Consider the following 17,053-nt stretch of genomic DNA (forward strand, 5'->3'; position numbering starts at 1 on the left):
ATATTTCATTTGATTCTGTGTCTTTATTGCTGCCAGTTTGAATGGAGTAGATATCTGAAGGCTTCTCACACCCATTCTTATGGTTAAAGAATATATTTTGAGCCCTATTACAACTTTTATTTTGTGTCATAATTTAAAAAACCCTATATGCATTCAGGTATGTCTGTAAGAAGAAACAAAACTCTATTTCTGAGAAACAGAAGCCAAATTACTCCTGGCTAAATGTTTTTATTCCCCAGGGATGAATATCAACACTCCTCCCACATCTGGACTGAATGTAGAAGGAGGAGGTCCACAGGATACAGAGCCCACTGCTGCAGGAGAGCCATTGGGATGCAGTGGAACAGGGTTTTAGATTTGAAGTTAATGTGTTTGGGTTTGAAACCTTCTCCTTTGCCCATTTTCTTTTGAGCCACTCTCATTGCAATGAAATAGGAAAAATACTATCTCCCTCAGGAATAATTGGGAGCATTAAATGAGCTTATCAATGTGAACATTCTCTAAATGAATCTGCAAATAATGAGTCCTCATTTATATACCCAAAATAGTTGACTATCTTTAGTATCTGACAAAAGCACACCTCCACGGGGAATAGTTAAGGGAAGTGCATTTATCACTCCCAAATTGTCCCTCAACAGAATTTATTGACCTAGGTCCCCTAGGTTCTGTCCTGGCTGATAAAATGAGTACTTTTTCATTGCTTTGGATCTGGTTAAAAAGAGAGTGTACCACTTCCTCACTTAAGGTTTGAGCTTGTGGCTTCTCCCCACTCTAGATATAAGTCTTTTGGGGAGAAAATGAAAAATTAGTTCATACCCTTGAGCTAAAATTTTTTAATTTGTCACTCCTGAGCTAGTGAAGGAAGATGCTTTTATACGTCACTCAGCAGTGTGTGTGTGTGCATGAATGGTCTGTTACAAAATCTTGCAGATAATTAAAGTTCTGCCAACAACTTTTATAATTTTGTTGTATCATCTCAAATAACTTAGGTAGAAAATGATTGTAACTCCTTGGCTTTCATACTTTCCCCTTTAAGAAGATGTTCTCTCTCACAGTTTTGCTGAATGTCTGGCACATATGCGAGCTGTGAACAACACCTTCCAGGTTTAGGAGTTCCCATCATGATGCAGTGTAAATGAATCCAAATGGGAACCATGAGCTTGTGGGTTCAATCCCTGGCCTCGCTCAGTGGGTTAAGGATCTGGTGTTGACATGAGCTATGATGTAGTTTGCAGACATGGCTCTGATCTCTCATTGCTGTGGTGGTGGTTTAGGCTGGAATCTACAGCTCTAATTGGACCCCTAGTCTGGGAACCTCCATATGCCATGGCTGCGGCCCTAAAAAGACAAAAACTAAAAATTAAAAATTAAAAACCTTCCAGGTTTAAAAATAATAAACATGATGATTATGATAAAATCTGAATTGTTTTTACAAAGAGTTGTAAACTTGCCTACATAAAATTTTCAATTATGTTCCTTCAAAAATTACATCATAAATTTCATGAATTCATTTTAATAGCTATATAACTTTATTACTTCCAGGGGATGATTATCATAATTGCCTTCACCTTTCACCTACTAATAGACATTAACTAGTCTTTGAAAAACATCAACCAGGATTGTGTCTTGGAGCCCAGAGAAATTCATTTTATGAGCAGCTGTCTTTGTAAATACAGTAGCTGGTCTACTAGTCTCTCTACCTCTTCTGATCATCTGATTAAGGACTGAGGCAATACATCCACCCAAAATCTTTGGGAAAATGGCAGACCCCATCTTCTCTTTAATGAGAAGTGCATATTCAGATGACTCTTTTCTGTTAAAACTTGCTCTAAAGGAATCAATGTATCATGGTGGTTAGAAACATGGGATTGAATGACCTGTCCATCATTTTCATGATGAATGATCTATAGAAAATTACTTTTGCTCTTAAGGCTGTGTTTCCAAAGGGTTTAGTGAGAATAATGCGTTTATTGTGGCACTGTTAGGCTGATATAAAGTGCATATTACTGAAATTGGCCTCTATTATTCACACAATAAAAATTATTAATGAATATTACAATATTGTTATTGATATTATTGATATTACCTTCTATACCCATATCTTGAAAACACAGATTTTTCACTCATCCTCAAACTTTCTTATTTACCTCCCCAAATTCTTATTTTGGGGGGGACTACACTTGCAACGTATGGAAGTTCCCAGAATAGGGATCAAATCCAAGATACAGGTATGACTTATTTCACAGCTGCAGCAATACTGGATTTTAGACCTACTGAGATTGCCCAGGGATCAAGCCTGTACCTCAGCAGTGACCCAAGCTACTGCAGAGAAAATGCCAGATCCTTAACCTGACTGGAACAGTAGGAATGCCTTCCAAGTTTCTTGAATGTTCTTAGGCAGCAAATACCATCTAACTTGAGGACATAGATAATGAAGGCATGAAATATAGTGGGATGAATATAGTTTTTGAAGCCAGATAGAAATTTGATCAAATCCTAGGGCCAGCAAAAACTAGTGCTATAACATTGCGCAAGTTTTACCACTACCTCCCAATGCTGTCATTTCTAAAATGAGGAGCAGAATGTCTATGTTGAAAGGTTTCGGGAGGAAGTATATAGTATCTGAAAAGCAAAAATTAGGTGCTAAATCAGATTTTATTAACAGTGTGACTATTTCTAGCCCTATAGCAGTCATTTAGCCAAATTGGACAGACAGCACTTTTGTTATCAGTGTCTACAGCCTTGGCCCCTAATCCTGTAATCCCCAATCTCCTACCATTCTCACTTTGACTGAAATGGTCAATGCCCTTGTTTGGCCATCCAAACCTGGTCCCTAAATATTGAACTTTTCCCAGCCATTCTATCTCCATGAGTTGGCCATAGGGCTCTCCCAGAAATATTTACTTTTAAACTTAATCTATAGTAGGGAACTTAAAGAGTTTTTTCTCTTGCAGAAAGAATCCAGCAGCCTATTGGTGTTTTTGTTTTGGGTAGAGATATGGAAAAATCAATACTGATCTGAAAATCACAATATATAGGCATAATTCTGCATTCCCTTTCCAAGAAAAATTGACCCAAATAATCTAAGGAATCATTAAAAATGAGATAGAGTATTCCAATTCTCATTTTATACAATCTGTTGTGGGATTAGAGTTTGGTCCAGGGTGCTTGAAACTGTCCAGCAAGATTTTGACTTTAGGATTAAGTAGCAAACTATCTTTCACTTGTTTCTGGGAGATATGTTGGTAAAGAAGTCATACATACCTTAATTTAATATCGAGTTCTGACATCAGGAGACAGCTGGTTACTTCGCTGTACTCATTGACATGAATTTTCACCTACATGCTTACTTTTGTATTTTTTTTTTTTTGCTTTTTTAGGGCTGTACTCCTGGCATATGGAAATTCCAAGGCAAGGTGTCAAATAAGAGCTGCAGCTGCTGGCTACAGCCACAGCCACAGCAATGCCAGACCCCAGAAGCATCTGTAACCTACACTTCACCTCATTGCAATGACGGATCCTTAACCAGCATTGAATTGTGACAGGTATTGACCTGAATCCTTATGGATACCAGTCAGGTCATTACTGCTGAGTCACAATGGGAACTCATGATAATACATTATTTGTTGTAGCCAACATAATTTTATAATAAGCTTTGATAGGTTATAGTGAATCTCCACCTTCTTTACAAAAGATATAGTCTAACAGTGTGTCATATGCATACAGTAGTATATGGAATCATTGGCCAAAGGGGAATTGTTGTATAGCACAGAGAACTCTACACAATGTTATATGATGACTATGGGGGAAAAGAATGTGAAAAATAATGGTATATATATATATATATATATAAATCATGTTGTACAACAGGAATTATCACAATATTGTAGACTACCTATACTTCAATAAAACATTTTTAAAAACTTCCTGCTAAGTAGCATTGAGAACTATGTTTAGATGCTCATATTGCAACAGAACAAAGGGTAGGGGAAAAATGTATACATGTAAGGATAACTTGATCCCCTTGCTTGTACAGTGGGAAAAATTAATTACAAAAATAAATAAAAATAAAAATAAAAAATTTAAAAACTACATAGAAATTTTAAGAAATATTGTTTTGTATTAGGAAATAAATCTCTCATGGGCTACACTAGAGACTCCGAAAGATTAGAATTCCTTTTAAAAGGGGTTACATTTGGCATTTAGGTTGTACTTCTTTGAATGTGCAAACAAGTGACATGGGGCCTCAGGATTACTAAGATTAAACCTGGATCTTGAACAAGACCTAATGTAAGTTTCTTATAGAGGTTGTCATGATGAATTGAATTGGATGTGACATATTGTATTTGATTTACAAATTTATATTTTGTGTTCATGAATCACCTTTGATAGACTCTGAGTCTACAAGCAATGAACAAATTAGAAATAATCATGGAATATGAAGAGAAACAGAGAATGCAGGATTTAATAGATCATTACACACAAAATTACAAAGGGCAAAGAGATTTCTGATGTCAAAGAATTTATTTTGCTTCCAGATAACCAATTCTGCATGAAAATTCTTGTTTCCAAATCCCAGTTTCTCTTCTTGCCACAGTGACTATGAGACTGCCTGACTCAGGTATCCCATGCAGAAGGTAGAAATAATAACTATACCTACCTAACTCATATTCTCAAGATATTCTCATCATTTAATAAATGCAAGCTTTTAGAATAATATATAAGGACAGCATGTAATAAACATTAACTGTTATCATTGTCATTTACTAGAGATTAACACTAGACTGAGAAAGAAACCTACACTTTTTTCATTTATCCAGCAAAATACAGTAAATGTATGATAATATGAAGACCTTCCCTAAATCAAGAGAACATCTCTATTACACTATGGTATACTGATCACTTTTCTATCCCAGGCCATTCCACCTTTTGAATTCAACTTTCTCCAATAGTCCCCTCTAACTGATGCACAAGCATGAGGAGGGAGAACCAGAGCCATGTTTCCAATTTCCTCTTCCTGGAGCTCCCCATGAGGCCAGAGAAGCAGGGCATGCTCTTTGCCCTGTTCCTGAGCATGTACCTGACCATGGTGCTGGGGAACCTGCTCATCATCCTGCTCGTCAGGCTGGAACCTCATCTCCACACCCCCATGTACTTCTTCCTCAGCCACTTGGCCCTCACGGATGTCTCCTTTTCATTGGTCACTGTCCCTAAGATGCTGATGGAAATGCAGACTCTGGATCAATCCATCCCTTATGTCAGGTACATAGAACAGACTTATTGTTTCATACTCTTTGCTGATCTAGACAGTTTACTGATCACTTCAATGACCTATGACAGGTATGTGACCATATGTCACCCTCTGAATTATGCCATCACCATGAGTCAGAGTATGTGTGTCATGCTGGTGGCTGGATTCTGTGTCATTTCTTGTGCTTGTGCTCTTTTGCACACCCATTCTCCTAGCTTGACTCTCCTTCTGTGCTGACAACACCATCCCCCACTTCTTCTGTGACCTTGCTGCCCTGCTCAGATTGTCCTGCTCAGACACATACCTCAACCAATTGGTAATTTTCACTGCAGGATTAACATCCATCTTGCTTCCATTCTTATGCAATCTGGTTTCTTATGGCCACATTGGGGCCACTGTCCTCTGGGTTCCCTCTACCAAGGGCATCTGCAAAGCCTTGTCCATGTGTGGATCACATCTCTCAGCAGTGACTCTACTATGGGGCAATTATCAGTCTATATTTTCTTCCCTTATCCAACAGCACCAATGACAGTAACATAATTGCTTTACTGATGTACACAGTGGTCATGCCCATGTTGAATCCCAACATTCAACATGGGCATGAAAATGGCCTGGAGAAAACTCAGGAGTAAGAAAAGCTACTCTGCCAATTGATACTTAAACTTTCTTTTAAAACATCCCTGTGATTTTATTTCTTCATTTACCTGTAAATATAAGTTGTTAAAAATATAGCTCACTTGTTTTCTTTCCTCAGCGGCCACTCAGAAATCTCTGCTTATCTTATTCTTACACATGTTAAGGGGGATAGTAAAGGGGAATATGCATCATAGCACTTAATTTGCTCTTTTCTCAGATAATGGTGAAATACTTTGAGGATGCTATGTCTCTTTGGCTGGTATCATTAAATGGAAGTTTCCAGGGTTGGCCTTCCCCCAAATTTTAAAGTTTTATAAAGCCTGTCTGTACTTCACATCTCCATTTCTTAAGAATTTTCCATTTCAGTGAGAATGTGGCTTCTCCCTGCCCCCATGTACCCAGGCATCAAGGGACCCAAATCCTGCCAGAACTTACAGGGAAAACATATTAAATTTTACTCTCCTTACATAAAAATGGATTGTTTTATTGTCCTTCAGGAATATATCTCACATTTATTTTCTCCCCCAACACTTGCAGATATTCAACAACAAAATAAATGTCATCTCCACTGATTCAAGTATTGTAAAAGAGCTTATTATTATTATTTTTGTCTTTTAGGGCTTCACCTGCAGCATATGGAGGTTCCCAGGCTAGGGGTCTAATTGTAGCTACAGCTGCCAGTCTATACCACAGCCACAGCAAAACAGGATTCAAGCTGTGTCAGCAACCTACACCACAGCTCATGGCAATTCCAGATCCTTAACCATTAAGCGAGACCAGGGATCAAACCCACAACCTCATGGTTCCTAGTCAGATTCATTTCTGCTGTACCACATCAGGAACTCATCAAAGAACTTATTAAAAACCATCTGCTTTTTTCCAGTGGCTATTATGTCATATATATCCACTTATATTCAAACCATCTATTTTAATCTTGATCAAAATCCTCAGAGATATGTTGGGAATCTCAGGCTTAAATAGGTGAAGAAGACTTTAGTTTCATGATTAGTGAAAGGAAGACTTGAATCTTGGATGTCTGACCCCAGAATGACTTAGCCAAGGACCAGAATCACTGATACACAACACTGTGTCCTGGGGAGGACTCATTAGCTCAGCCTAGTGGCAGAGGATATATTGAAGTACTTCCTAGAGAAGACGTTACATTCCTTGAGAATTAACAAATCTGAATTATCCTGATGCATTATGTTCTAGATAGTTTTAATGATCAAGGGCAAAGGGAGCAATGTTTCAGTCAAACTGGAAGATTCAACTGAGTCACCAAGATATGAGAGACATTAGATGCCAAAGTGAGTTGTATGACACAAAGTGAAGATATTTATAGGAAATGTCCAATAATTAATGCCATAACTCTTGAGGCTCTCAACCCAGATGTGGATCTAAAACATGCTGTGTTGGAGATGAGAGGTTCTTATAAAGATATGTCTTTCAGAGAAAGCACTTGTAACTTATGACTCTGAGGGTTAGTTGAGGCTTAGATGATCTAGCCTGGGATGGTGGTTTTTCTGAACTTGGCTGTTCTTGCTCATGCTTCTGTGGCCAGCTGAATTTCAGCTAATATAAAATGGGCTCATTTGGGGTGGTTCTACCTCACACATTCTGCATCCTGTTCCTGAGACTCACAGCATCCTACCCAATCCTCCTTCCTGAACCATATGCACTATCAGATTGTCTATTGCTAATTTAGCATAATTAAAACCCACTTTTTTGCTGCACCCATGGCATGTTTAAGTTTTCAGGCCAGGGATCAAATCTGAGCTGGATCCAAGACCTACATCACAGCTGCAGCAAAGCTGGGTACTTAACCCACCGTGCCACAGTGGGAAATTCCCATTATCACCCATTATTAAGGCTTCTCCTCCTTGTAGTGGTGAGGCCAGAAACTACATTTTCCATATTTTTTCTTTTCTGGATTGCTCATGTTTAATGTTTTCCAATGAGTGGAACTCATTGGAGATTTAGAAGGTGGAAGAGGAGAAACCATTATTTTCTGGAGATAATTATATTATAGACAGATACATAAGCTGGAGTGAGGTTCAGCAATGTTTCCCAATGGGCTTCTCAGATCCACCTGTGTTACTGCTGAGACTGAGACAATAGGGGGAGTTTTTCCATTCTCTTGAGATTTGCAGCTACTACCCATCAACCTTTTAAAACCAATTATTTTATGTTTTAGGCTGAAATTTTTAGCTGTAACAATTGTTTTTATTTTATTTTATTTTTCTCTTTTCTAGGGCCACACCTGTGGCATATGGAGATTCCCAGGCTAGGGGTCTAATCGGAGCTTCAGCCACTGGCCTACACCAGAGCTATAGCAATGAGGGATCTGAGCTGTGTCTGCAGCCTACACCACAGCTCAAGATAATGCTGGATACTTAACCCACTGAGTAAGGCCGGGGATTAAACCTGCAACCTCATGGTTCCTAGACAGATTCATTAACCACTGAGCCATGACAGGAACTCCAGTAACAATTTTAATCCTCAAGGACTATTTCCCTGACCTCTGTTCCCCAGCTTTTGCAACAACTGGAAAAACAAGCACTTTTGTTTTAGTCTTCTGAACAAATCCTTACTGATGTACTTCCCCTTGAAAATTACCCACCATTTACCTGCATCTATCTTTTGGACTACAGGTGAAATTGCCTGCTTGATGCTTTTCATGTTTAGACATGGATATCTATGGCAGAGCAGTGGAGAAATAATGAACACTTTAAAAATTAATTAAATTTTAAAACTTTATTATTAATATGAAGTAACATTAAAATAAATCTCTAGCTTGTACTGCATTAAAATTACTCCATGTATTTCAAGAAACTAAAGAAATGTTTTTAAATTTTACGTAAGAATATAGCACAGTATTTCCATGCACATGAGACAGCAGCAAAGTCCCTTTTATCTTTTTAAAAATTCAGTTATATTCTGTTTAAACCACATTGAAAAGCACACAATTCACTGGCCAATGATAATTCAAAATTCTTTGGGGCATGGAAATGTCCACAGTGCTATAAAAACCAGACCCTATTGAACTGTTAGCAAGGATACACAACTGATGTTCTATTATCCTATTATGATAACACCTAGCTCAGGTGCTTACACTGTATTAATTAGGTCAGGGTCATGGGTTTTACACAAGACATTCAACTGGTTCCTATTTTCCAAGGTCACAAACTTCCCCTGGAGTCTGGACAATGCCTTGCACATAAGAGCTGTTATTAATAGGATGTTTGTGTGTGTGTTCAATCAATATTAACACTCTCAATTTGAAAGACATTTACTCTGTTACTGCAGTGCCATTTCAGTCTTCTTTTAGATTGTTTTCCTAAACACCTCTAGCCTTTGAGCAAGAGTACAAGTTTGATCCACCTAATGCTGAATTTTCTACAGAAAATTGTGTTCGAGAGGATTGCACTGTGTTATTCCTCCTTCTCTTTCTGCAAATTTGAGATTCTCTTCCTGATAAGACCTCTGAGGCCACCATATCTCAGCCTCTGCACTTTTCCTGATGCCATACCCCTTCCTTGTTGTCTAAATAATAGAGTGGTTGCATTTTTTGGGTGAATTTCTCCAGCATGCACTATAAAGGCACAAAGGCAAAACAGGGCATTAAGAACTTTAATTGCACTAAAATGAAGACATTGATAGTAAAAAAAAAAGTAAGAAGCTTCCAATAATGGTTGGCGTTTGCAATACAGACAACCTACAAAGGATTTTTTTTTAGATTCTATGAAGTCTGCCTACAATGGAATAGATAAAAGAGAAACAGCTCAATAGAAAAGCTGAAAAGACATAATCATGGATTTTGAGGAGGAAAGATTTGTGCCAGTAAGGATAATGATGGCTGCTCAAATGGTCCAGTGTGGGTTTTCTGGAGGGTAGATGGCATGGCACTATGTGGTTATTCAGGGCCAAAGTTCAATGACCTTTTAGGACAGCAGGTAATTTGCTTCCAGACAGTAAAGGGGAAGAAACATGTGCTTCTTTAAAATTCTGGCCAAGAAATAATGCACATTCTTTTCCACTGGGAAGAACATGCCATGTAGCCACACCTAGAGTAGTTGGAAATATGGCAGCTGCCTCCCAGAGACAAATTCACACATGGGAAGAGGTCCTGAAATGTGGATGGACAACCATACAGCTCTTGAACAAAGAGCCAATAAGCATAAGCTAAGATGCTCTATGTCATAAATTAACAGGGAACGAGAACATAAAACCATGATGAGATATAATTATATATTTGCCATAATTGTAAAAATTAAAAATTTGTTAATGCCAAGTGTTGTTGAAGAAGTAAAGTGATAGGAACTCTCATACTCAGGTGATGAAGATTTAAATTAGTACAACTTTTAAAAACTTAATAGACTGTATTTCTTAGAGCAGTTTTAGGTTTACATGGAAACAGAAAGTTACTGTACACTTTTCCTTCACCCTTACCAAGTTTCCCCGTTAATTATTAACATCTTGCATCCATGTGGTACATTTCTTAAAACTGAACTATTATTGATACATTTTATTAACTAAAGTCTATTGTTAACATTAGAATTCATTTTGTGTTGTTCAGTTTTATTTTTTTTTTGACAAGTACATAATGGCATGCATGTACTGTTCTAGTATTGTACAAAATAGTTTTACTGCCCTAAAAATCCCCTCTACTCTACCTATTTATCCTTCTCCCCTCTCAAACCCTGGACCCTTGGCAACCACTGAACTTTTTGCCTTCTCCCTAGTTTGCCTTTTCCAGAATGTTATATAGTTGGAATCATGCAGTATGTAGCCTTTTCAAAACTGGCTTTTTGGTACAACTATTTCAGAAGCTTTAGCAGTAAGAGTTAAGTTCAACATACATGCCTTCATCCAATAATCCTTCTTCTGGGATATATTATTTAGAGAATCTATTGCTTATACACAATAGGTAATGCATACATACCACATCTTTCTAATCCAATCATCTGTCTGGGCACATTGGGGTTGATTTGCAGTGGTATCCTGCTGTGTAGCACTGGGAACACTGTCTAGTCACTAATGATGGAACACATAATGTGAGAAAAAAGAATGTATACGAGTAAGTGTAACTGGGTCACCATGCTGTACACTAGAAAAAATATATATATATAAGATAAAAAAATTAAAAAATAGGCAATGTGTGAAATGTTTGTAGCAACAGTGTTCATAAGAACATAATGCTGAAAATAAGCAAAATGACCATAAAAAATAGAAAAGATAAGTGTGCTATGGTGTCACAGTGAAATATAGATAAATTTCACAAGGACAGTATTAGACAACAATTGCAAAACCTAGAAGAAAAAAATATAGTGTAATTGCATTATATGCAGTTCTAGAGCCATAGAAATTGAAGAAAAAACATAGAACTGTTAAAACTTTAAGATATGTGAAGGAACGTTGAAAATATTAAAGATATGGGGTACTTTCAAGAAGACATGCAAGAGGCTTCTACAATATTGCTAGTTTTCCACTAATTAAGTCTAAATTATGAAATTAGTACTTCCTTTAATGTCATTCTTAAAGTGTGATATGCCACATGTTTGCAACCACAGACACATCAATACACACATAAACAGCATACTGTATATGTATACACACATATAGAAACTCTAAACATGTTGTATAAGCTTTCATGTTTGTATGCTATTACTATGTTTTTAAAGTTTAAATAAAATTTCCAGTAAAATGGATAAAGATATTTATTGTTCAAGCTTGAAATATATTCAAGTGATTTAAAGGACTCAGGATTTGACCCCACATGTGGATAAGAAATTATAGATGAAAGTGTACAGTGTGATGATTTTATTACATATACATTGTGGTATGATTACCAAGATCAAGACAACATATCTATCAACTCAGTTAAGTTTTTTGTGTGTGTGGTGATAGTTCTTAGGATCTACCCTCAGAAAATTTTAAGCATGTAATACTATGTTAGTAACAACAGTCTCCACTCTACATTAGATCCTCAATACTTAATCTTAAAACAAAAAATCCAAAATATCTGACCAGCATCACACACCTCCCCCTAACCCTAGCCACTCACAACCACCATTCTATTCTCCATTTTCATGAAACTGGCATTATTGAAAGATTCCACATGTAAATGACAGGATATAGCATTTGTATTTATCTGACCGGTGTGTTTGTAAAATCTTTCCTTCTCTATAATGAACAAAAAATTAAACAGAGAAGAAAACAACGTTCAACTGAAACTGAGAGTGAAAAAAAATGTATCACATCAAAGTTCAATAAAAAGAGCTAAAGATAGAGGAAAGGATGCTTGCTTTACATGGAACAGGGATGGGTGTTGGAACAGGTCTTATATAAAATTAATAGGGGAAACAACGCCCATAATTATGAGCATGAAGTTCTTCTGCTGAGTATATTTACCAGGGCTCCTTTCATATCCTGATTTCTCAGACTGTAGATGAAAGGATTGAGCATGGGTGTGACCAGCGTGTACAATATAGCCACAATAACATCCTTGTCATTGGAGTTGCTGGATGAGGGAAAAAAGTACAGTCCAATAATTGTTCCATAGTACAGAGAGACCACGGAGAGGTGAGAGCCACAGGTGGACAGGGCTTTGCAGATGCACTTGGTGGAGGGGACCCTAAGGATGCTGGCCCCGATGTGCCCATAAGAGACCAAGATGCATACAAATGGCAGGGTAATGACCATCACTCCCACAGTGAGGATGAACAGCTCATTGACTGTGGTATCTGAGCTGGACAGCTTAAGTAAGGTGGAGAGGTCACAGAAGAAATGGGGCAGTGTGTTGTCTCCACAGAAAGAGAGATGAGCTAGGAGGAGTGTGTGCAAAAGGGCACTGGCAGAGGATAGTGTCCAGGACATGATTACTAACAGGAGGCACAGACTCTGATTCATAATTGTGATATAGTGGAGGGGGTGACAGATGGCCACATACCTGTCATAGGCCATTGAGGTGAGAAGAAAGCTGTCGAGACACCCAAGCAGTAAGAAAAAATACACCTGGGAAATGCACCCAGCATAGGAGATGGAGTGATTCTGTGTTTGCATGTTCAGGAGCATTTTTGGAGCTGTGACTGATGAAAACATGATGTCGGTGAAGGCCAGGTGGCTGAGGAAGAAGTACATGGGGGTGTGGAGGTGAGGGTCCAGCCTGATGAGCAGGATGATGAGCAGGTTCCCCAGCAATGTGGTCAGGTACATGCCCAGGAACAGGGCAAAGAACACACCCTGCTGCTCTGGCCAGATGGGGAGCCCCAGGAGGAGGAACTCAGACACACAGCTCTGGTTCTCTCTCCTCATGCTCCTCTCCTGTCTTCTGGGGAAGGATGGGAGTGGGAAACGTCAGAGACATTGAAGTCATGATTGTGGCCACCACACTAGCCTCTCTCACTTTCTAGTGGAGAAACAGAATAACTGCCTGCATTTCTTTATCACCTAGTGTTTCCAGAGCAAGTGACACATCCTCAACACTCAACATGATTCCTTTCAATGAAAACCAGCACATTCATTTATATTTTTCCTTTTCATTTATTTTATTTGAGGGGGGCTGCACCTGTGGCCTGTGGAAATTCCCAGCTAGGGGTCAAATCAGAGCTTCACCTGCCAGGCTACACCACAGCTATAATAACACCAGAATCAAAACTTATCTGTGAACTCCACCAGAGCGGAAGGCAATGACAGACCACCAACCCACTGAGCGGGCCAGTGATAAAAACTGCATCCTCCCAGATACTAGCTCAGCTCATTACCATGGAGCCTCATAGAGAACTTCTTTTTTCTTTGTAATCAACCATGTTTCTGGCACTATGCTACTAAGTGGACATACAAGAATAAATATGACATACAGGATCCCTTCCCTCAAGATGCTGACCCTCAAGGGCACACATGACCAAGGACTGACTAAAGGTGTGAGCCTGAAGTCAGATTCCCTATATTGTGATTTTGGTCCCACAAAATTCTTGCTGTAGGACTTGGGATGCTCAATCTCTCTTGGCCTCAGGTTGTGCCTCCAAAACATGAATATGCCAATATCACACCTTCATAGAGTTAATAAAGAGGATTCTAATTCATTATTTGTGAATATCTAAGAACACTGTCCTGCATCAAATAAACACCAAAAATTGCATAAATGATCTTTTGTGAGAGGACCTGTATCCCCAAAATACTATCAAGTTCATGAATTTAATAAAATTCAATATTTTGAGCTGGTTTATAAAGGACCATGAAGTTAACCTAAAATTTATGTCAACCTACCTGAGTTCTCACACTCTTAAGGTCAGTTTCTGAGCTCATATCCTATCACTGGGGTTAGTTCCCTGGTGGAATTTATCTTAATGCAAGTTTATTTTCTTGCCAAGAAGTAAACTTTATTTAGAACACTGTAAATCAGCTATAATGGGAAAAATAAAAATCACATATAAAAAAGCGAGGTAAAAATTATTTCCATCTATATCTGTCTATATCTGTTACTCATGCTGTCCCTCTAAACCTTGAAGATGTCAATATCACACATTCATAGATTTAACAAAAAGGATTCTAATTCACTATGCCTTCATACCTAAGAACACTGTCCTGCATCAAACACCAAAAATTGGACTGATCATTTTTTATTATAGGATAAATATCCAAAATAAACCAATGTCAAGTTTAGGAAATTAATAAAATAGTATTATGAGGTGTTCACCATAAAGCACCAAGAAGATGACCTAAAATTTATGTTAACTTATATAACTCTCACACTCTTCAGGTGTGTTTCTGAGCTCATATCCTATCACTGGGTTAAGTTCCTTTCTGGAACTTGTCTCATTGCATGTTTATCTTCCTGCCAAGAAATAAAGCTTACTTCAGTGCATGGACCTCTGTCTATTTCCATCTACGTCTGATCCACCAATTTGGCTCAGATGTGGATATTCATCATTAGAAAGACAATTGAGATCTTAGATGGGGTCTGAGGGCTACTGAAGAATTGGGGTGTCTCTTAGAAGTCAGTTACCTGATTGACCAGAACTATTTCAAATACTGATCTTCCTACTGATCTCCACACAATGAACACAATGGCAGAGAAATAGGTTTTTGCATGATTGCTTCACTGAATATTTCAATAGTCTTAGGAGGGAGGTGCTATTAAAACTTCACTGTTGGGAGTTCTCATTGTAGCTCAGTGGTTTAAGAACCCAACTAGTATCCATCAGGATGCCAGTTCAATCCCTGGCCTCACTGAGTGTGTTAAGGATCCAGCATTGCTGAGAGCTGTGGTGTAGGTTGCAAACTGGGATCAGATTTGGCATTGTTGTGGCTGTGGTTTACCCCCTACAGCTGAAATTCTGATTTGACAACTAAACTGGGAAAGGCCATATGCTGCAGGTGTGGACCTTAAAAAAAAGGTAGAATTAAAAAAAAAAATTAAACTTCATTATCAACATACTCAGAAGGAGTAGGGAATGATATTGGAATTTTGGCTACTATAACCCTACTGTTCCTCCCTCTCTTTATTTAGACAAAATAGGCAGGACCTTATGAAGAACAATTTCAGGATTTGAAGGCATCCACCTGCTAAGATAACTGTCCACACTCATATTCATGCACACCTTTATACTGCCAATGGCTTTAATATGCCTTCAATTTCATTGAATTGATCAACATTTATTTGTTCCTGGGAAGCAGAGAAGACAGTGTTTTATCCCTGCTTTTTACCAACAGGAGTAGTGAAATCATTTAAACAATCTCACATAGATATTGCATAGTGGAACATGGTCTCAAATATTGATTTTTCTTTCATCATTTCACTGGAGAGATAATCCACACATTTCTTTTTATGGGGGGTAGTGAGGCTAAAATCAAATGCTAAAAGTGAAAAGTTAAGTGTTAAAATATGCCTGACAGAGGAAAGTGACATTAACACTGTGTAAGACTCTGTCAGTAGATGCTTGCTCCAGACAAGGGACTTGCTTGGGGTTATTAACTGACTCAGTTCATGGGGCACATGGAAGGACCAGGCACTTGACCCTCCTGCCAAGCAGGCTTCTCACTGAAAGCAGCTGTATCAGACATAGCCCAGGATCTCACAGATCTCCTGCAGGAGAACCAAAGCTCCTACTGACACCCAGGAGTTACAATGTGATTAGAAGGGAACCATACAGATGTGGTACTTTGATTCCTTCAGCACCATGTGCAAAGAGGTAGCTGCAAAACTGATTAATAGTGAAGAGGAGACAGTGTGTGACATAGGTGTGGGGCATTGAGAGAGATAGAGACTATGGATGGGGCTGATTTTCCTGCTTCATACCAAATATTGTCCCCTGCACAAAAGAAACAGAGAGTCAGGTGTCTGGATCTTCACAAGGCTACAATGTGTTACAGGGTTATGATGTGCCTAGCTTCTTAATCACCTTACAAATAAGATCTTTCAGCAACTAGCATGATCTCTTGTAACAGCAGTGGATGCTGAGAATCACCATGGCCACAAACAAGGCCACCAAGCTATTAAGTGAGGAATGATAAAGATCTGACTGTCAAAGTATGTGCTTTCAAAATAAGACTTTCATTTATAAATGGACTGACCAAAATTGAAGCAGAGTGTCAAAAACTTTGGGCCTCCAGGGGCCCTGCTGGAGGAGTCAAATCACAGAAAATTTGAGGTCCATAGCTCTGCAAAGTTAGTTTCCCGTGTGGACTCTGGTCTCAGGCAGGTGGAGGTTAAAAGATGTGAGACTGCCACACACACAGAGAGATATTTAAATTTTCTGTGTGAAAGAAATCAATGTGTGGATTTGATACACAAAACAATTCACACAGCATCACAGACACACACTTACCAAGTAGAGATTTATAGATTTTGCTGGCTTATACCCTCACTACATAAATACAGTCAGAGTGTAAATCAGCTTCACATAAATCTATGGAAAATTCACAAACAAAATACCTATGTACAACACAGATACACACTCAGAACTGTTAAGTATCATAGACCGAAGTTGATGTTGTCATAAGAAGTCATTCATATTTGAATCATAAGTGGTGCACTAGGTCTTACACACAGAACACAAGCAGCTGATGCACATAGAATAAGCACACCCTGAGGAAATGTCCAAGCTTCTCTGACCTCTGTGTATCCTAGTGTGTGCCATTCAGTGTGTTTGTCACTTACACATA

General features: G+C 38.4%; 1 protein-coding gene and 1 pseudogene across 2 annotated transcripts; one reads left to right on the forward strand and one right to left on the reverse strand.

The window, feature by feature from the left end:
* The first annotated feature begins 4,975 nt into the window (after positions 1-4,975).
* On the forward strand, positions 4,976-5,883 carry LOC125120888 (olfactory receptor 1J1-like; annotated as a pseudogene).
* Positions 5,884-7,316: 1,433 nt separating this feature from the next.
* LOC125121364 (olfactory receptor 50-like) lies at positions 7,317-13,201 on the reverse strand. Of its 2 annotated transcripts, XM_047769598.1 has the most exons (2): positions 12,299-13,201; positions 7,317-7,352 (listed from the first exon to the last, which is right to left on the reverse strand). In XM_047769598.1, the coding sequence occupies exons 1-2, from the start codon at positions 13,199-13,201 to the stop codon at positions 7,317-7,319; spliced, it is 939 nt and encodes a 312-aa protein (XP_047625554.1). The 2 variants fall into 2 exon arrangements, with proteins under 2 accessions (XP_047625554.1, XP_047625553.1); XM_047769597.1 differs by lacking the exon at positions 7,317-7,352 and having other exon boundaries at positions 12,263-13,201.
* Between the last annotated feature and the right edge of the window lie 3,852 nt (positions 13,202-17,053).

This window comes from Phacochoerus africanus, chromosome 2 (assembly GCF_016906955.1).
Source record: "Phacochoerus africanus isolate WHEZ1 chromosome 2, ROS_Pafr_v1, whole genome shotgun sequence".
Taxonomy (NCBI): domain Eukaryota; kingdom Metazoa; phylum Chordata; class Mammalia; order Artiodactyla; family Suidae; genus Phacochoerus; species Phacochoerus africanus.